The following is a 22351-nucleotide window of genomic DNA, read 5'->3' on the forward strand; positions in this document are numbered from 1 at the left end:
CAGCATACTTCTCCGGATGCACGTCAACATATTCCCAATAAACCCACGTCCTGAGTTTAGGCAAAAACTCCCAGCCTTGAGTACAGCAGCTTTCTTTTTTCCTTTTCTTTTTGCCGCAGGGGCTGCCTTCGTTCTAGAGCAAGCATCTACAATTGAGCTATACTCCCAGTGCTGTTGTGAGATTCAAATGAGTGGATGACTGGGGGATATGAATAGTGCCCCGGAAGGTCCCAGTCCTCATGCACGTCGAGGTTATTAATGCACACTTCGGAATGAGAGCCAGGAGAACCGTAAACAGGGATCCAAAGCTGAGCCTTTACACCAGGCTCTGGGTAAGGCTCCGTCTTTCCTAGTTTGCTCCTCCACCCCCCAGACAGCCCAGCTGGTGGGCCTGGAAGCTCCCTTCCTCCCTGGCAACTGTGCAATTCAAGCTGCACCACCATCTTGATTCTGCTTCCAAGGGAACGTGTGGCGGGAACACACTGGTAGGAAAAGGTCTTTGTTCCATAAACACTTGCCAAAGGAGTTTGCACAGATGAACATACACATGTTCTGATGGACTAAACCGGCAAAGCGTGCGCTTGGGTTTGGCTAGCACGTGTCCCCCACAAAAGGCTCATTGTTAGGAGTTAATACCCAGGTGGGGACAATGTTTTGGAAGGTGCTGAAAACCTCAGGGACTGAGGTCTAGTGGGTAAAGTCACAGGGAGGGGTGTATCCTTGGGGTCAGAATATATATTGACCTTCCCTGTCACCCCACTGTGCCTCTCAGACACCATGATACAAGTCAACACATTCCCTGCCGTGGTGAACTGAACCTTCTGAACAGACGGCAAAGTAAATTTGTACACATACCCACACAGTCACACATAGTCACACTCGCACACACACATACACACATGGTCACACATAGTCACACACACACATACACACATGGTCACACATAGTCACATTCACACACACATCATACACACGTACTTTCACATACATATGTGTATACTTACATGCACATGCCCTATACACACATACATTCATGTACACAATCATACAAACCCTGAACGTACATACATACATACACATACATTCATACATACATTCATGCACATACATACATACATTCACACACACGCACATCCACACACACTCACACTCTCTCTCTCACACACATACGCCCTACACACACTCACATACATGTACACAGTTTAAAGACAAAAGAACGAAAGCCAAACCACATACTTGGGCTGAGCTGTGAGGCCAGGCCTGAGCTGACGCAGGCCTATTCTTGAGGAAAGCAGACAAGAGTGAAACCACGTGCGCAGATGATGCTACTTCTCACTGCCGCAGAAACCCGGAAGGCGGTAAGCTTTCACCGTTAGCCGTTTTACATGCAGGCAGGATATAAGAGTGCCTACCAGCAGGACTGTCAGAAGGTCAAACACAGTAAGAGCTAACACAGCGCCCAGAGGGGAAAGGCGTGTGCAACTTCTAACAGTTCTCAGCTGAAGTCACCCTGGGGAGGGTCATCACAGGACAGTGTGGTCTCCTCTGTGGGATCACCACTGCCAAAGCAGCCCTCAGCCCGCCTTCCCTCTCCTCCTGGCCAGGCTTAGGACCCTGCCAGAAACAGAGAGCATGGTGAAGGAATGAAAACTCCTCGGTCTTATTTTGTTTCCTTCTTCTGGGGCTGACAGTGCTATGGGTTCTTTGGAGTTGTACCCCTCAACCCCCTCCCCCCCACACCAGTTAGAAATATTAGACTCTAAAGAAAAGCGCTTCTTGCACACACACCTGAGGTCTCTTGTCTCCTCTGGCATCATCCAGGAAAGCCTGGAAAGAACGGGCGGTCTTGCAATGGTGTGTGCGGTACAAACCCCAGGAAATCTAAGTTACTACAAGCTATGAAAGCTGTTTCACTTCTCAGCCTTCCTGCAGTCCGGCGAGACTTATGATGCTCAGAATGGCAGCAGCGGGGACATGGACTGCACTCAGACGGCCTCTAACCAAGGCAGACTGTAGTCCTGGGGATGGAGGCCGGGGCCGCGTGCATCTGAGGCAAACATTTTGTTACACAGAGCTACGTAGACCAGTGGATCCACATATTTCTTTTCTTTATATAAACACCAATCTTTAGAGTGGAGTTAGCCCTGGGGCGAAAAGTTTCCTACTGGAGTTCTAACTCCACCACAGTTGCTTCAGATTGGTAGACAGGTTCTTAATTTTTTTCTTAGTTGAAGTCACCATAAACAAGTCAGAGACATGCTCTCCCAAGCAAAGTTTCAGATCCACATGTCCCAAGACAGAAACTTGAGTACGAAATTATTCTCTCCAACTTTAAAAAGGGAGGTATTTACTCAACGATAGAATATGGGGGGGGGGGGGGAGGAGCGGGGACTCACAGTTGAAAAGTGGGGCTCTGCTGCCCCCTGCTGACCATTATAAAATACTGCATAGGGCAGACAGAATCACCCAATACACCACACACACACACACACATGCATACATGTACATGTACATGTATATGCACACACAGGCACACACACACACACACACACATACCATCTGCCCACATAGCCTTCCCTAACTCAGTTGGCATGTTTTCTCTGTGATCACTCTGACTCAAAGGAGCAAATATATTATGGTTCTAATGTGTCCACAGATATACTGAGTCTGGGCACAGCAGGCAAAGAACAGCACACAATCCCTGTTCTTGACTGCCAGTCTGATACATATGAAGTTCCAACTTCTATGGTTTGTATCTGTGAGTCCTGCATCATGGATTCAGCCTATCATAGTGAAAAACCTTTGGAGAAAGATTGACTCTGTAGTGAACAGGTAGACGTCCTTTTGTACTATTCCCTGATCAAGAATCTAACAGCTTCATCAAACTGGGTCTTCTAAACAGTCTAGAGATGGTTTACAGCACACAGGATTCTGCCCGTGGGTTACAAGCTGCTGAGAAGCCTGTGCGGAGTGAAGACAGAGTCCCTTCTCTCCTGAGATGACATTCCCGGTGAAAGAAACAGGTGACAAACAGTATCAAATTATTCTAGATAGTGGCAAGGGACGGCAGTGCAGGAGCCACCTGGGCATTGCCGCAGCTTAACCTTGCTCAGGGCTGAGAGTCTGTCACGCCAAGACTGGAGAGAAGGGCGCTGTGGATCCAGTGGGTGTGAGGCACATGGTGGGCTGCACAGCTGTGACCCCACGACCAGAGGACAGCATGGCAGAGGACAAGGTCAGAAGGGCATGCACCTAAACTACCAACAAATGCGATACCAAAGAAAGGTGCACAGGGGGCCTGCGTTTGTCCAGTTGCGTTCAGTATGAGCCAAATACAGGAGCTATGTCCATCCTACTCAGAGAGAGAGGAGGGTGGAAACGTCTCAGAAAAAAGAAAAGCTAGTGAGACTGACTCGGTGAATGGGTCACTGGAGAGGATACCTCTGCCTGTCTTTCGTTGGTTTCTGATGGAACAGGGATACATTTGTAAAATTGTCATACACTGTGTTTTCTTCCTCAAATCCAGGGTCCCGCAGTGTGAGGCCTTAGATTCCTTGGCAGCCATGTGGTTGGAGAGACCAGTTGTAGGAGACATGTTCTCTCATTATTTCCTGATGAGGACCCCAGCGACACTGAGTATAAGGCTGGAAGAAGCTGGGGACTCTGAAGGGAAAGGGAAACCCAAGGGGCCTGTGGAACTTGGTTTGGTTTGGTGTGGTTTGGTTTGGTTTGGTTTGGTTTGGTTTGGTTTGGTTTGGTTTGATGTGGTGTGGTATGGTGTGGTGTGGTGTGGTGTGGTTTGGTTTGGTGTGGTTTGGTTTGGTGTGGTTTGGTTTGGTGTGGTGTGGTGTGGTTTGGTGTGGTTTGGTTTGGTGTGGTTTGGTTTGGTGTGGTGTGGTGTGGTTTGGTTTGGTGTGGTGTGGTTTGGTTTGGTGTGGTTTGGTTTGGTTTGGTGTGGTTTGGTTTGGTGTGGTGTGGTGTGGTTTGGTTTGGTGTGGTTTGGTTTGGTGTGGTGTGGTGTGGTTTGGTTTGGTGTGGTGTGGTATGGTTTGGTTTGGTGTGGTTTGGTTTGGTTTGGTGTTGTGTGGTGTGGTGTGGTGTGGTTTGGTGTGGTGTGGTGTGGTGTAGTGTGGTGTGGTTTGGTTTGGTGTGGTGTGGTGTGGTTTGGTTTGGTTTGGTTTGGTTTGGTTTGGTTTGGTTTGTTATACGCCTTAACTTGGAATGCCAGACACACCTGTGTAGCTCCTGAGTCCTGACTGCCTCTTGTCTTTAATATTCCCAAGCAGAGGACTGGCTGCTTTGTCCCTGGCTACTGAGCTCCTTACGCACTATACACAGAGTGAGAATTCAAAATAAACTCAATGTAACAACAGATATATGCATCTAAGAAAAGGATCTGTAACATCAAGTTCATTTGGGGGGTCCCCATATGTGGAACTCACCATGTGAGAAATTGGAGACAGAAAGGGCGACTTTTGGAGAAGCAAAAGTTGGTGGATAAAGAAACTTCCGCTGCAATCTGTGCCTGCTCTGCTGCATTTTCGTACAGGCTCTGACAAGCTAACCAGGGGCATGGCCCTCAGGAGTTCTTGCAAGATGAGGAGGCTAGGGAATCCCAAGATGCTAACTCTGAACAATCTGAGTCAGAGAGCTTCTTCATTTCAATTTTGCATCAGGCAGTCGTAACACCTTTATACAAAGTCCAAATTTCACATTGTTTGTATTATCTAGACCAGTGGTTCTCAACCAGGAGTGATTTTGCCTCCTAAGGGAATTTGGCCATGTCTGGATCTGTTTCTGATTGTTGTAACTGACTCTACTCCAGGACTTGGTTCAGAGGAGGCCAAGATTGGTGCTAAAGGGCCTACACTGCACTGGACAGGCCCTCGCAACAAAGAATTATCCAGTCTGGAATGTCCATAGCGCCAGGACTAAGAATCCACACTCCAGAATGTAGAACCAGAGAGAGGAGGGTCAGTGGTTAGGATCCAAGTTCAATTCCCAGGGCCTAAGGTGGCAGCTCACAGCGCCCCCCCCCCTCCAATCTGTCTTCAGGAGATCAGTGCCCTCTTCCGGCCCGTGTGGGTAGCTCCATGTCAGGTATACACGTGCACACATGCACACACACATATTTTTAAGTCAGAAACAAACACACTGTTTACTCAAGGTCTCTCCAATGCAATTAATAGGAACACAGTAGTCATTCCATTAAGTGCCTCAATTGTAGATCAATGAAATACAAATACGACTTGTAATGACTACAAGTGAAGTTTGACACATATACCTCAAATACATTAATCAGCCATATTCCTTAATATTACATATTAGGTCCAGGGTCTCAAGAAAACATTATTCAATTACCATTCCGAACTGAAAAACATCATATTTAACTCTAAACTGAGGGGTTTTCTTTTCTTTTTTCTTTTTATAGCTTTCAGCTCATAACAAGGAAAAGGTCTATCCCATCATTCTGAGCTTACAATGAGGCCAGCCCTACGTTCTGCAGCCTTCAGTGGGGTAATGCGCCCCCTATCGGAAGTTTACAACTTGTCCGAGCAGTTTTATGCAGAGTACAAATCAGAAGCAGAAGCGTCACCCAATTCCCTCTTGAGGAGGCTGAGCTGTGCTCCAGCAGCATCGCTTTATCCGACTGAGCGGCTTTGGATTGGATCACCCCAGGGCCGCCTGGAATTGTGGAACAGGGACATCACTGCTGTGCCCCAGCTGCTGCAGAAAGCTACTGGTAAAAGGTGTGTGTGTGGGGGGGGATTTATGAGCATTTGGGTTACACTGAAGCAAGGATGCAGAAGCTGCGTGGCAGGGAGCCTGGTGACTCTAAATTGTAGGTATTATGCTAAAAGAAAACTCAGGCTGAGGCATCGAGGGCCCTCCAGAAGCAACAGGCCGTCTCTGCAGATCTCTGAAGAACAAATTTAACAGTTATTGAAGAGCACCACCCCATTGCTGCAAACACTGAACTTTATGCCGCCAGAAGGGATACTGGGAGTTTTCAGGAAAATATCTGTCATTTAATAGTGACAATGACCTCAGACTGACAAGCAATTCAAGTCCCAGCTGAGAAGGATGACTTACCCCTTTGTGGGCAGCCAAGCTGCCATAAACAGTTACTGATATGCCTGTTAGATGAAGATCTTTGAAACCAAAGGAGAAAGTATGAATAACTAGGATTAAATGATGCCTTGATTTTTAGTCTGGACCACAAGCCTACACAAACCTTGGGACGAAAGTACATACAAGATAACCATCAAAGTAGGCTATGAGAACTCAAGATAACCATCAAAGTAGGCTATGAGAACTCAAGATAACCATCAAAGTGGGCTATGAAACTCAAAATAACCATCAAAGTAGGCTATGAGAACTCAAGATAACCATCAAAGTGGGCTATGAGGACTCAAGATAACCATCAACGTGGGCTATGAGGACTCAAGATAACCATCAACGTGGGCTATGAGAACTCAAGATAACCATCAAAGTGGGCTATGAAACTCAAGATAACCATCAAAGTGGGCTATGAGAACTCAAGATAACCATCAAAGTGGGCTATGAAACTCAAGATAACCATCAACGTGGGCTATGAGGACTCAAGATAACCATCAACGTGGGCTATGAGGACTCAAGATAACCATCAAAGTGGGCTATGAAACTCAAGATAACCATCAAAGTGGGCTATGAGAACTCAAGATAACCATCAAAGTGGGCTATGAAACTCAAGATAACCATCAACGTGGGCTATGAGGACTCAAGATAACCATCAACGTGGGCTATGAGGACTCAAGATAACCATCAAAGTGGGCTATGAGAACTCAAGATAACCATCAAAGTGGGCTATGAAACTCAAGATAACCATCAAAGTGGGCTATGAGGACTCAAGATAACCATCAAAGTAGGCTATGAGAACTCAAGATAACCATCAAAGTGGGCTATGAAACTCAAGATAACCATCAACGTGGGCTATGAGGACTCAAGATAACCATCAAAGTGGGCTATGAGGACTCAAGATAACCATCAACGTGGGCTATGAGAACTCAAGATAACCATCAAAGTGGGCTATGAAACTCAAGATAACCATCAAAGTAGGCTATGAGAACTCAAGATAACCATCAAAGTGGGCTATGAAACTCAAGATAACCATCAACGTGGGCTATGAGGACTCAAGATAACCATCAACGTGGGCTATGAGGACTCAAGATAACCATCAACGTGGGCTATGAGGACTCAAGATAACCATCAAAGTAGGCTATGAGAACTCAAGATAACCATCAAAGTGGGCTATGAGAACTCAAGATAACCATCAAAGTGGGCTATGAGGACTCAAGATAACCATCAAAGTGGGCTATGAGGACTCAAGATAACCATCAAAGTGGGCTATGAGGACTCAAGATAACCATCAAAGTGGGCTATGAGAACTCAAGATAACCATCAAAGTGGGCTATGAGAACTCAAGATAACCATCAACGTGGGCTATGAGGACTCAAGATAACCATCAAAGTAGGCTATGAGAACTCAAGATAACCATCAAAGTGGGCTATGAGAACTCAAGATAACCATCAAAGTGGGCTATGAAACTCAAGATAACCATCAAAGTGGGCTATGAGGACTCAAGATAACCATCAAAGTGGGCTATGAGGACTCAAGATAACCATCAACGTGGGCTATGAAACTCAAGATAACCATCAACGTGGGCTATGAGGACTCAAGATAACCATCAACGTGGGCTATGAGAACTCAAGATAACCATCAACGTGGGCTATGAGAACTCAAGATAACCATCAAAGTGGGCTATGAAACTCAAGATAACCATCAACGTGGGCTATGAGGACTCAAGATAACCATCAACGTGGGCTATGAGGACTCAAGATAACCATCAAAGTGGGCTATGAGGACTCAAGATAACCATCAAAGTAGGCTATGAGAACTCAAGATAACCATCAAAGTGGGCTATGAAACTCAAGATAACCATCAAAGTGGGCTATGAGAACTCAAGATAACCATCAAAGTGGGCTATGAGGACTCAAGATAACCATCAAAGTGGGCTATGAAACTCAAGATAACCATCAAAGTGGGCTATGAGAACTCAAGATAACCATCAAAGTGGGCTATGAGGACTCAAGATAACCATCAACGTGGGCTATGAGAACTCAAGATAACCATCAAAGTGGGCTATGAAGACTCAAGATAACCATCAAAGTGGGCTATGAAAACTCAAGATAACCATCAAAGTGGGCTATGAGGACTCAAGATAACCATCAACGTGGGCTATGAGGACTCAAGATAACCATCAACGTGGGCTATGAGGACTCAAGATAACCATCAAAGTGGGCTATGAAACTCAAGATAACCATCAAAGTGGGCTATGAGGACTCAAGATAACCATCAACGTGGGCTATGAGGACTCAAGATAACCATCAAAGTGGGCTATGAAACTCAAGATAACCATCAAAGTGGGCTATGAGGACTCAAGATAACCATCAAAGTAGGCTATGAGAACTCAAGATAACCATCAAAGTGGGCTATGAGAACTCAAGATAACCATCAAAGTGGGCTATGAAACTCAAGATAACCATCAAAGTGGGCTATGAGAACTCAAGACTAAGCCGATTTTTTTTTAGGGTAGTGCAGTCAAAGGTGAGATGCCCATGCCCATGTAATGAGCCTAATAGAACTGTAAGAGCCACACAAAGAGACTTGTAAGGACGAGGGTTAAAGGGTGACATCTGGAACAAGGAGGGGACATAGTGGAGGGAAATGATAGGATGCACAGGATTAAAATGCATTCAATGCATTCAATGCATCAAATTCCACAGTGAAACCAATCCTCATGTATAATCAATGTACATCATAAAAACACTTTTAAAACTAATTCAAGCTGGGCGTGGTGGCGCACGCCTGTAACCCCAGCACTTGGGAGGCAGAGGCAGGTGGATTTCTGAGTCCAAGGCCAGCCTGGTCTACAGAGTGAGTTCCAGGACAGCCAGGGCTACACAGAGAAACTCTGTCTCAAAAGCAACAAACAAACAAACAAACACTAATTCAAAATTAAGAAATACTTAAGCCCAAATGTCTCTATGTCTATATTAACTCTACATATGGATTTACCAGGCCAACATTTGATTTACTTCCATCACTGACAAAACACACACACACACACACACACATACACACAAGTAATTCTGACTGCAGGAAAAGCAAAACAGCCAGTGTCTCAATGGAGAGCAGCACTTCCTCACGGCCATTTATCCTGTGGAGTAATCCCGCGTGGAAAGCCAATGTTACCTTCACCTCACAGATGAGAGATTAAGGTGTTTGCTTAAAGGCCTTTCCTGAGCTGAGAGAAAACATGCACTGGCAATGCCAGGAATGGCAGGAATGAAAGATCTTCGAGTCCCAAGGCCAATCAACTGTTCCTTAACACCACTGTAAGAAATCCCATCACAGAGAAGGACAGCTGCTGCTGACCGCACGCTCCTCAAGCACCAGGACCACATATCTGACCATGCATCAAGGACACCACAACATCCCGGGAAGAAAGCCAACTTTACATGCTTCCAAATCAATTTAGCATCTCCCTCCTAACCCTTTGGTTCTGTTTTTCTTACCTCAAGGAACTGTATCAAACATCTATCTTCCATTTAGAAATAATCAATGAATATATAAGGGGTCATATGAGGAAATATGCAAAAACTGTTAGAAATGTCATATCTAAGTTGGGGAATTCTATTTTATATATTTCTGTTTTCAATACTTTTAAGCATTTACACAATAACACAGTATTATGTGTAAATAAAGAATATACCTAATTTAAAAAAAACACAGTATTATATCCTGTCTTAGGGTTCTTATTGCTGTGAAGAAACACTATGAGCAAAAGCAAGTTGGGGAGGAAAGGGTTTATTCAGCTTACACTGCCACACAGCTGTTCATCACAGAAGGAAGTCAGGGCAGGCACTCACAGGGCAGGAGCCTGGAGGCAGGAGCTGAAGCAGAGGCTGCTTACTGGTTTGCCTGGCCTGCTTTCTTATAGAACTCAGGACCACAGCCCAAGGTGGAGCCACCCACAGTGGGCTGGGCCCGCCCCCCTTGATCACTCATTGAGAATGCCTCACAGCTGAATCTCATGGGGGCATTTCCTCAACTAAGGCTCCTTCTCTGATGACTAGCTAGTGTCCAGTTGATGTAAAAAGCTGGCCAGTACATATCTTTTCAAAATAAAACCAAAAATAATAGATTTGGAGACCCCCCCATCCAAATGTGCATTTCTTCCTTGGAAGTGCACACTATCTGCCTTTCCCTTCAGACTCTTTCCTGGGAATAAACTGTCCTTACAGGCTGTTATACACATAGCTTGGACTTTGTGTATTTACACACATATAGAGACTTCGCAAAATGGGAGTCTAACAGTACATATCTTTTCAAAATAAAACCAAAAATAATAGATTTGGAGACACCCCCCCCCATCCAAATGTGCATTTCTTCCTTGGAAGTGCACACTATCTGCCTTTCCCTTCAGACTCTTTCCTGGGAATAAACTGTCCTTACAGGCTGTTATACACATAGCTTGGACTTTGTGTATTTACACACATATAGAGACTTTGCAAAATGGGAGTCTAATATAGAAGGTAGCTTGCTTTTTCTTTCGCAAGTCAGCATAGGCAGGCTCTTTATGATGGTACAGAGCATGCTGTCGTGGTACCTGTCCCACAATTTAACTATGACTCTTACTGATGAGTACACAGGTTTTTCCCAAATTTTTTTTGTCTTTTTTGTCACTGCCTGGAATGCCGGGAAGGCCAGCCTCACAGACCCATGCAGTTTCCCCCACACTTGGTCATTTCTGATGCTGAGAAGCATTCTGCCATTGATTATGAGGTAAATTTGCTTTGTGAAAATCTTTGAGGCATCTTCCGGTAAGAACAAAAACAGCATTTGCTTCAAGACAGCCACAGGATATTTTAGAAGCAACTGCCTCTCCCTCACTAGCACAACGGCCGGTTGCAGAGTATACACCTCAGGTGTTGCTGTGAATATCCAAATTGCCCACTGCGTCTTCGAAAGGACGTTTCTTCGCCAGCAAAGGCCATGGCGAATCCCTGGGTTCCCTGGAGTTACCGACTTACCGCACCTTTGTCCCGGGCGTGCACTTACAGACGTTCCTTCTTTTTTTTTTTTAATTTATATTTTATTTTTTACATTTATATATTTATTTATTTTATTTATATGAGTACGCTGTAACTGTCTTCAGACACACCAGAAGAGGGCGTCAGATCCCATTACAGATGGTTGTGAGCCACCATGTGGTTGATGGGAATTGAACTCAGGACCTCTGGAAGAGCAGGCAGTGCTCTTAACCACTGAGCTATCTCTTCAGCCCCAGTAGTTCCTTCTTTTACACGTCCATTTCCCTATGGCTTCTTTCGCCCTCTGATGTCCCCAATCCCCACCACCTTCAGGCTACACTCACACTCAGAGACCAGGCTTACACTCAAGCCCCTCCTGCCTCAGCATCCCAAAATGCTACGTTTACAGCTGTACACCACATTGCTCAGTTTTTTGTTGTTTTTTTTTAATTTTTATGTACCAAATATGTCACTATTTGTTTAAGACTTTTGGGATGTGTATCTTAAGATTCTTTATTCCAAAACTAGAAGGCTTTTTTAAAAAACCTTATTTTAATACTGTTGTCTACCCCCTCAATGTATATTTATGTGCACTGTGATATTGGCATGTCTTTTCCCCAGTGTCTCTAGCTCCTTCCTACGTTATCTTCCACAAATAATGCGTATCTAAGCTCTTACTGTATTGTTTTCTAGTATGAAATGCAAGTTACCTTGTCCTTACTGCTTTGTAAGCCATCTTTGCACACGAATTTCTGAGCCAGTTATAGCTGCATTAATCTACTGATGTCTACCCTTCCTATAAAACCTCTTATGTAGCCACTGCCCCCAAATTGAAGCATCCCTTGCTCCAGAGAGGAAATTTGGGAGACTCAGAATCCCACGACATTCACTCTCGCTGGACCACACTGCCAAAAGGCTGTGCAGGAAGGTCCAGGGATGCAGCTGCCTTTGAGTGACCCCTATAAACTCACTGGCTCACTAGACATGGGTGAAACTGTATGATGTCTTTGGTGCCCTATGTGGTGTTCATTCATCAACCTGGAAACCCTGACCTTCCATCTGAAGCCTTACTCCTAGCAGCTACCACAAGTTCCTATGGCTCCCATAAACAGAACAAAAAACAGTTCCTGAGGACTGCTAAGGCAGAGTGGAGAATAGCTTTACCCCCTTTCCCCCCCTCTTCACAGGAGTCAGGTCTTTATGGTGCAGAATAACCTCTGAGGAGGCTCAGTCTCTCGACACATTGATGTGCCCATCTGCCACACACACATCACCTACTCAAGACTTCCTTTAAGACTGAGTTGTGTGTGAATTCGCCTGCATGTGTGTCTGTGGCATGTGTGCTTGGTGCCTGCAGAGGCCAGGTGATGCATGGATCCCTTGAAACTGGAGTTCCAAGCAGCTTTGAGCCACACTGTGGGTGCTGACAACAGACTGCAGGTCCTCTTCAAGATCAGCAAGTGCTCTTAATCCCTGAGACACTTCAACCTTCCATAAACTATTAACTTTTAACCCATAGTCAATTTGAAAAACTGACATATAGGCCACCAATTTTTAATAGACAGGGATATAAGTTGCTTTGTTTTCTCAAGTATTTCATAGTCTTCATTAAAATATGTGGTTTCTTTCATCCGGCTATCCCTTTCTTCCAACACATTTCTGTAGCACATAGTTCAGATTTCTGTTGTAGATTCAATTTTAAATTTCCTACTGGCCAACACTAGTATAAAGTTACAGGTCCTCATGGGGGAACTACTCAAAACTACCTATCAGCAATAGCTTTTCAGTTGATCCTTTGGGACGTTGCCTCCATCATCAATCACCCTGCCTGAAATGTCTACTGTGTCCTTTCCTGATATTTCTCAGGGTTAGGTGAGCCTCAGCAGCTCTGTCAGGACTGTAAACTGAATGTTTGCTGAAGGGACTCATTGGTTATAGTAAAAAGGCTTCCGTGGGCTGAAGAGACCTGGGTTCAAGACCCAGCAACCCCATGAAGACAGAACCATTTGTAACTCCAGTTCCAGGGAATCCGATGCTCTCTTCTGGCCTCCAGTGGTACTGCATGCACATGGTATACAGGCATCTAAGAAGACAAAACACCCGTTCGCTTGGGATAAGAAATCTCCCCCTAACCCTGACCCCATTTGTTTCTGTCTGCTCTTAGCCCAACAGTAACTTAAAACACATTTTAGTTAAGGAGGGATTTCCTGGCATCTACCAAGACCATCCTGTGTCTGTTTCCCACTTAATGCCTTAGTAATTGTTCAGGCTGAGTTAAAAGGGTTACGTTGAATTGAATGGAAAAGAAATCCTAATTTGCCATTAAAGACAAAAATTAGAGAATTGAAGAATAAAGGAAGAGAAAGTGGGAAGAGGTGAGTATGGATGCTTCAAAGGAGTCCTCAAGGTTGCTAGGGCCAACCGCATTCACCACTGCCCCTAGCTAGGCAGGTTCTGTTTGCATTCCAACAGGATCCCAACTAGGTACAGTACAACTACTAAATAGTCAAATGTACTGGGAGCAGTGCTGCTGATGCCAAGTGAGACCTCTGTGATGATGACAGATGTGAAAACAGTATGAGGTGCAGCAGGAAACTCTACACAGCTTCGTTATTAGATGAGTCTATGACAGGAGAGCTCCAGATCAACGTGGCATACGGAGTCAAGCAACTTTCTAAAGTTCTATTACAGCCATCTAGGGATGGCAAGGAACTGTCTTAATTAAAAGGCAACTATGCACGGCACGGTACCAACGATGACGTGACATAAACGATGTTGGTAGCAGCTCAGGTGAAAGAGGGAGCCTGTAAGGTTTAGAAGCAGCACTGGCTCACTCGAGCACTGAAGGAGGAAAGGGGCAGTCCCTGCAGACGCTTAGACAAGGGCTGGCGGTGAGGACAGCGTGGAGGGCAAATGCTCAACTGTCCTTGCTACAGGAAGGGAGTCAGAGACAGTAACGAGTGCAAAAGTTAATTTGCATGTACACTGTACTGCAAACCTACAAGTCATCAAATGGAAAATTCATTTGAATGTCTAAAAATAGACCTTAATACCGTCCTGCAAACAAGCTCATCTATATAAACATTACTACATCAGTTCTTTTCTATCTCATTCTAAAATATCTTAAAAACTGTTGCAGCGTTTGTATGGATGTGTGGATGTTTGTATACATGACTCTTCCTTCAAATCTCAGATGTTCAGAGATGTTCTATTTAAAAACTTTCAATTCAGGGCCAGCAAGATGGCTCAGTGGGCTAAAGCACCTGCTTCTAAACTCAACAACCTAGGTTAGATTCCCAGGCCCCACATGGTAAAAGGAGAAAATCTGCTGCAGGTATCTGATCACACTATGAACCCTAAGATTATATTGTTGAATGGAAAATCCTGTTTTTTACTTGTGGTGTGGCTCAGCCTTAGCCACCTTTACTCCAACCTTAGTGCACACCTTTAATGCCAACGTGAGACTAGCTGGTAGAAGGACAAGGGATGTCTGAAAGTGATGTCTAATTGAGGGGCAAAGTTATGAATCAAAAGAAAGATCTGACAGAATGAGTCAGAGATAGAATATGCCCAACTCTCACAAGAACACAGGAAAGATAAACTGTTAAGAGCTGAGTCACTGAGTCAGAGAGCTGAGAGGCAGTGCAGGGAGCTGAGTTAGTGGCTCTCAGTCCAGAGAGTTCAGAGGCAGGTTTTTACCCGAAGAGCTTTAGAGACAGGTTGCAGAGAAAACAGGCTAAACAACGGTGAAGACAGAATGAGCCAGAGAATGACAAGGAACCAGAAGATTAAAACAGATTGCCAGAGTTCGTTTGAAGCCAAGCAGAGCAATTCAGTCAGAAGCTGAGGGAAGCGAGTTTGAATCTGTTACCTTGGAGAGGAGTTTGAGTTCAGAAAGAACTAGAAAGGGTGAGCTGATTCAGCAGCAGGCCTTCAAGACGACATTTCCCTCAGACAAATGAAGTTACTTTTACAGAGCATGGAGATAGATATCTGGGGCTTACAGGCTACCAGCCTAGTTCCAGCTTCAGTAAGAGACCCTCTCAAAGGAATAAGGTGAAGCACAATAAAGCAGGACACCTGGCAACCTCCACAGACACATGTATCCACACATATGTGCCCATACCTGTGTACACAAACACACACGTCTGCAAACACCCATGCACTCGCTGACTTAGTGCTTCATCACAGACGCTGCCCATCCAATGCCTCAAATTCTCAAGATCTGTGTCATTAGAAAAGAGTGGCATCCTGATGATTTAAGGACAACAACTCCTGGTGATCACTGAGAGGCTGGTGGTTTGTACAGCACTGCTTTTTCATTTGCACAAACTACCTTACAATAATGATTTAAAATAGGCAGTCTCCAGTCCTCTTGGCTAATATGTAGGTAGTTTTGTTTTTTTAAAGGAAAATATTTGAAAGAGTGAAGGAGAAACAATTATTTTTTTAAAAACAGAAGGCTTGATTCCTGGTTCTCCCGGAAAAAAAGACATGACAAAAAACCACAAATAATTTGTATTAAATTGTATTTTCAGGAAGATTCCAAGGTTTGACATAGGCACAAAGAAAAGAACAAACTAAAGCTAGTATAAACAAGGTCAATTACAGACTGACCTCTGAAATGTGTTAGAAAATATACAGTAGTCACACTTTTTAAAAATATGACTGAGGAAAAATGCTTTAATTCAAGTCTTCTCAATCACTTGAAATACTTGTGAGCTAAACTCATACATTAAGGCAGATATTGATTTTTAAATACTCATTTAATTGATGAAATGTTTAAATTGCAATCAAAGGAGAAAGTCCTTGTTTTAAAAAAAAAAGAAAACATTTTATTGCTACAAAGGGAACTGTACATAAAACCCTTTAGGCCATCTTAGTGCTAACCACTATTCAGTGTAAAAAAGAAATACTAAAATCAGGACAAACTACTTGTCCAATCAATCTAGAGTACATCCTCGGAAACTGAATGCACACTGAACGGTTCCCTCCCAAGAGCAGCAGTTAAGTCCAAATGACTACAAGGGACAGAGGAGCAGCACACACCTAGAGCCCTCAACACCAGTAAGGTAAGAAAAACTAAGCTTAAAAATCATACAAACAATTTATCATACCTAAGTTTGGTATCTATAAAAACTAAACTGAAATCATCTTAACTTCATTTTATTAAACAAGTGCCAAACATTTAGAAATTATATAAAACAAACTTTAATATGTGGAATGCATGCAACATGGTGTCAACTCATACCATAAGCTACTCAGCATCTTCCATTTTCTATGGTAGCAGCCAGTAAGGCCCCTGTGAAGTGTGGCGCCTACATCTGACTGAGCTCACACTGCTCAGTAGCACAGGCATGGGTGGCAAGATCCTCTGTCCCCTCCGCCTCCACCGCCGCCTCCTCCACCTCTTCCTCCACCTCCCCTGCTCCCTCTGCCTCTCCCACTGTCTCCACCTCCCCTGCCACGGCCACTGCTGCTGCTACTGCTGTGCCCTCCTCTCCATCCACATTCCCTTCTTCCTCCACAGATCCAGCTTCCTCCCCTTCCTCTCCTTCTTCCTCCACTTCCTCTTCCTCTTCCTCCTCCTCTTCCTCTTCATCGATGGGTTCATCAATCTTCTCTTCGTCTTCTTCATCTCCTTCTAGCTGCTGATCCGGAGCATGATCTTGCATTTCAAAAGGATTCTCTCCCTAAACAAGACAAATGGCTTTTACACTCAACACTATTGTTTTTCTACGATTGATACTTATTGAATTTTAGGGGGAAAAAACCCATATTTGAAGCTTATTTTACTTATGACAAATCTATTAAATATTTTAAGAATCTACTTCATTCTAAATGAGTATATAATTTATTAGTTATTTTATATTCCTTAAATTAGAGCACTTTTTAAAAAACCAAAAATTTTAACTGAGTTTCTAAAATCCTATATACAAGTGGAAACACGATTTGATACCAGCAAACCGGCTGATACAGATGATCTACTTAACAACGCACCCCTCGCTGTGCTCTGTTCTGGGTCTCCCAGGAGCTCAATGAAAACCATATGCACCTTGCTTCAGCCACTAGACACCATGACTTTTACTTGCAAAAATTAAAGGAACATTTTGGGCAAGCATTCAAAGGTACTTTTTATTTATTGCTTTGATGCGCTGTGTGAGCACATATGCGTGCACACATGCTGACATGTGGAGGTCACATAACCATCAGCTATCTGTTTTCTCCTTCCAGAACCCAAGGACTGAATTCTGGTCACTGGGCTCAGTGGCAAGTGCCTTTATCTGGCTGAGCCACACCAGAGCCCTGTGTTTTATCTTAGTAGTATTTATCTGCGTTAAGTCTCATGTGCAGTGAGCACACTGGACGACTCAATGTGTGCAGCGAAGAGGAGTGAAGCTTCTGAAGCACCTATTCAGGCTGGTGCTACATTTCAAGATGGTCAAACAGAAGCCTGTAGGATGACGTGTATACTAACTGCCAGGGTCGTGCAGTATAATGGTTCAGAATGGGCTTAGAAGATCCGGTGTTCAGTCTCCATACCATGAAAAGGGGGTGGACCCTAAGGAAGACGATTCTAGTAAGAATCCACCGATAAAATTCTGAAAGATGTGGAACATCAGAACAGAGTATGTACACTATCGTGGGGAGAGGGAAGGGGTGGGGCATGCTGCGCTCAACTACAGAGGGAGATACAAATGTTTAGTGTGCGTCCATACATCTCCAGCCCATAGAGAGCAGTGGCCAGAACAACAGTCCCATGGATTTGCAGGAAGGTCAGCGCTGAGCTGACAGTGACTCAGAGTCATTCCCACACGGGGCAGCCTCGGGTGCACGTCAGAACTAAGTTAGGGCTGGGACAAAGCCCAGAAGCAGCCTGCACAGGGGCAGGAGAGAGAAGGCGCTCAGAGAAACAGTATTTGCCAAAAGTGGACATTTACAGAAAACGTGATCAATGACCAGTGTCAAACAACAAAACAGATAAAAAAAAAAGGGGGGATTGAAAAACCACTCGCGTCCATCACTATCAAAGATGAATGAGGAAGGCTGAGGATTTTTGTGTGTTTGCATGTGAGTGCATGTATGTTCAAGTGTATGTGAAATCAGGAGACAACTTCTGATGTCTTTTCTCAAGAGCTGTGCATCATGATTTTTGAGGCCAGTTAAGACTAGGCTAGCTCAGCAGAGCCTCAGGGATGCCCCCTCTCTCCCCCACAGCACTGACTAACAATCATGCACCCTCTGTCCAAGTTTCTCCTAGGTAGGTTCTGAGGTCACACACAGGTCCTTACACTTGCACAGCAAGTCGTTTACCAAATGAGCTAACTCTCAAGCACCAGGATGTTAATTTTTAAAGCACTAAATGTGACAACTAGATCACTTAATAACCTTAATAACAATTTTTGAAGTATGTCATAAGTGGGAGTTAGAGCAACAGCCGCGTCCGAGAACATGTCTCACAATTAACTGTAAGTTCACAAGAAAGCACATGCCTGGCCCCACACAAGCGGAAGCTGTCAAGTCCTGGAGCCTTTCTTAAATACTAATTTCTAACCAACCTCAGACCTTCTGAATCAAAATTATCAGAAAGAAGCCTAACAAGAAACACTTCAGGAGCAGGCAGTGGTAATGCACACCTTTGATTGCAGCACTCAGGAGGCAGAGCCAGGGGGACCTCAGTGAATTTGACAGCAGCCTGGTCTACAGAGCAAGTTCCGGGAGAGCCAGGGCTACACAGAGAAACCCTAACTTGGAAGGGAGGAAGAGAGAGGGAGGAAGGACAAGAAAGAGAGAGGGGGGAGAGAGAGGGGAGAAAGAGAGGGGAGAGATCGGGAGGGAGGGAGGGAGGGAGGGAGGGAAGGAAGAGGAGGAAAGGAAAGGAAAGAAACCACTTCAGAATAGTAATCTGAGAAGTTTGGGAAATTACTCCAGAGGGTCTTCATGAGGCCTATTTAACCACACCTTTAAAAAAGATCTTGATTCTATTCTTCCAGGTGAGAAGTTTTCAGTGACAGCAAATAACAGGAGTTGAAGAGCATAACATGGGGCAAGGTATCTTCTGAAGTATGGTAAGAAAAGGCCATAATAAAGAAGAAGTCCAGAGTCCAAGAACAATCAGGTCACTCTTTAGTTCAGGAAAATGCTGAGCGCTGTCTGTCTACAGAGGACCCTGAGAAGGGGCAAGGTATGGATCCAAATGAGGGTGTGAGAATGGTGAAACAGAACACGGATGAGGAGAAAACAGTGACCAAGACAAGGAATATCCATAAATCTAAGGAAGAAACCATCTTCCTAGTGCAAAGAACACAGCCGTGGGAGACAAGAATAACGCTGGGCTAAGTGAAGAGGGACCATCTGAAGCAATAACCATGGCAGACATACGTCATCGACAACGCTAAGGGCTGGGAAATAGTGCCGTCATAAAGCACTTGCCACATAAACCAAGAGACCGCGGTATGAGCCTCTGAGCCCAAATCAAAAGCCAGGCCTGGTGGCACAGGTCTGTCACCCCAGAGCTGGGGAGGCAGAAATAGTTGGGTGGCCAGCGGCTTCACTAACTATGCAAGCCCTAGGCCAATCACAGACCCTGTGTCAAAAGCAAGGTGCAAAGCTCCTGAGGTGACATTCTCCAGACACACCCACCACCACCACCACCACCACCACCACCACCACCACCACCACCACCACCACCACCGGAAGCACTTACAAATGTACCACAATATGTGACTAAGACTAACATCCTGATCCTCTAACTCACTGATTTAGAGCTAGAAGCAGGAAATGACTGCTGCCCTCTGCCCTCGAATCCAACAATAGTGAAAGGAATCCTATCCCCTCCCACTCCCCTCCACCCTGTGCCGGGGCGGGTTTAGTGTCAGGTTACATACAATTATATATCACATCCTAAACAGCTCACCTTAACAAAGCGCTCATACCGAGCCTTCACGATCGGGTTGTTTAAGATGCTTGTAGCAGTCAGCACACTTTCCCTCTTTATCTGTTCCTTATAAGCCTATGGAAAACAGAACAGTGGGGTTCTAGAAAGCCAGGGCATGGAAAGTTTAGAGACTTAAAGTGATATTTTACACTCAAATTCCTATATTTAAATGACTTTCACAACAAATTAAGCTATGAATAACTATAGTCATTGTGCTTGTAATTTAAATCATTCATGGATTGAGACCATGAACTTTCATAAGCAAATACAATACAATACAACGCAATACAATACAACAATACAGCACTCCCAAGTCTAAGTCTTTTATTCCACTCTTTATCAATAAACATCCAACATAATCAGTCTTCTTCAAGGCTTCTAAGTTATCACAAAAAAAGTACTACACAGAGGAGACAAGGTAATAATATGAAGGTCTACCAGCTGGACATCACAGCTGTAAGTGTGTAAAGGAGTGTGAACTGAAATTCCATCATTCCAAAACAGAGACTCAAAGTCTCCTCCATTTAGTCGTTTTAATTTTTAAATCTTCGTGTCTATTTTACAAATGAACTCATTTTTTACAATATAAGCACTCATGTTTTCTGAAGTAAAGCCAACTAGATAAAGCCCAGTGTAAGGAAGAAACAGCATGTCCTAATTGGGGAACAAGCAGCCTGTACATGCTGTTGAAGACTTCCTGTTCAGAAGCCACAAGAGATAGTAAATGCTAAGACTAGTTTCAAATGGGCTTTCCCAAACAGAAAAACAGGCAAGTCATAATAAAATTTTCCTTTCCTTTTTGTTCTAGCACACATGGTTTATTCACAAAACCATTTTGTAGCAACTTAAAAATAACAAAAGTAGAAACAAAAACTGCTTTTCAAGTGTAATTTCCTAAACGCTCACTATTACAGGCACCATTTTATTAGGTATTACATGGTAGCTAACTGACTCCTTAAACAAGCACAAAAGAATGATTCCAGCTTCATCCAACAGATAAGGAAAGTTAGATAAGGAACTTCTTTAACACTAGGGTTCTATCTCAGAAAGCCTTGCTCCAAGTCTATGATCTTAACTATGATATGACTCTGCCTCTACTAGCTGTTCACATTGAAGATCTAGGACAGAAACAATAGCCAAAGGAAAATTCAAGAACTGTTAGAAAGTTCAAGAACTGTATAAAGACTGCAGTCATACCTGCTTCCCTTTGCCATGGTCAGGAGACTTCAGGTGCAGCTGAACAGAGCTGTGTAAAGCAGGGATGTACACGCTACAAGCACTACAGTGAACAGTCTCCACCTTCATCATGTGATCATCTGCAGTAACACCTGCAGACAAGTTTATTTAGGGAAGAAATGCCCACACTTTACTTCTGACAGATCAAGTTCTCTCTAGTTCCCATCATCATTTTACTCCTTACAACAAAGGATCAGAGCATGTAGGCATGTGTCAAGTTCTGCGCATCTTATGTCTGCATATATAGGGCTTGGTTTGTGTCAGGTCCTCGTAGATGTGGAGCTGAAGGTGGTGTACGTCAGCTGATGTACATTTTCTTTACTACCGAGCCACCTCTCAGTCCCATGTCATACTTTCTCATCATGTAAGTTACTCATGCTTAGAGCTTTTAGTCTACCTCCTCAAAAAACACAGCTAAATGGATGTAATTTTAGTAAAATAAGAGTTCTATTATTATGTACATGAGTGAGCAGGAAAAGAAAAAAAAAGATGCTATAAGGAACAAAACATCCATTCTCAATCTAGAGGAATCTTGAGCTGAATGTGTAGCTCACTGGTAGAGAGCACTTGCCACATAGGTTCTTGGATTTGACAATTGGTACCCACATGGTGGTAACATCTGGGGGTGCTTGGCCTTGTTAAAGGAAGTCAGTGAGCGCAGGTTTGGGGTGCTCACAGCCTCACCTTGCTTTCAGGCTGTCTCCTGCCTGAGTGTGAGGTGTAAGACGTAAGACGTGAGCTCTCAGCCCCCCCTCTTGTGCCCATGCTTTCTACGTACCATGCCACGGACCGCTAGCCTTGCACTGTACAAGATGAAGGACCATTAATTTCCTGAAATTATGTGATCACATGGTAGAATTCAAAAAGAAAGGAAGGGAGGAAGGGAAGGAGGGAGGGAGGGAACTAGACAGAGGAAAAAAAACCTATGAACTCTTCAGAGAACATGTGAGGATCTGAACACATGCAGTATGTTTTTAGGTTTATTTCACACAGATGCCTAGGTAGCACAGAGGTGCTTGGTGCCTTGCTGGACTCCAGGATG

At 44.2% G+C, this 22351-nt stretch overlaps 1 protein-coding gene across 2 annotated transcripts in view; it reads right to left on the minus strand.

The window, feature by feature from the left end:
• Positions 1 to 16285: 16285 nt before the first annotated feature.
• Znf326 (zinc finger protein 326) overlaps positions 16286 to 22351 on the minus strand; it is a 41558-nt gene continuing 35492 nt past the window's right edge. For both annotated transcript variants that reach the window (XM_052198513.1, XM_052198512.1), the window contains 3 exons: positions 21271 to 21401; positions 20053 to 20148; positions 16286 to 16828 (listed from right to left, as the gene is read on the minus strand). In XM_052198513.1, coding sequence (XP_052054473.1) covers positions 16454 to 16828; positions 20053 to 20148; positions 21271 to 21401 — 602 coding nt within the window. In that variant the 3' untranslated portion in view covers positions 16286 to 16453. The remainder of the gene's footprint in view (positions 16829 to 20052; positions 20149 to 21270; positions 21402 to 22351) is intronic.

This window comes from Apodemus sylvaticus, chromosome 11 (assembly GCF_947179515.1).
Source record: "Apodemus sylvaticus chromosome 11, mApoSyl1.1, whole genome shotgun sequence".
Taxonomy (NCBI): Eukaryota; Metazoa; Chordata; class Mammalia; order Rodentia; family Muridae; genus Apodemus; species Apodemus sylvaticus.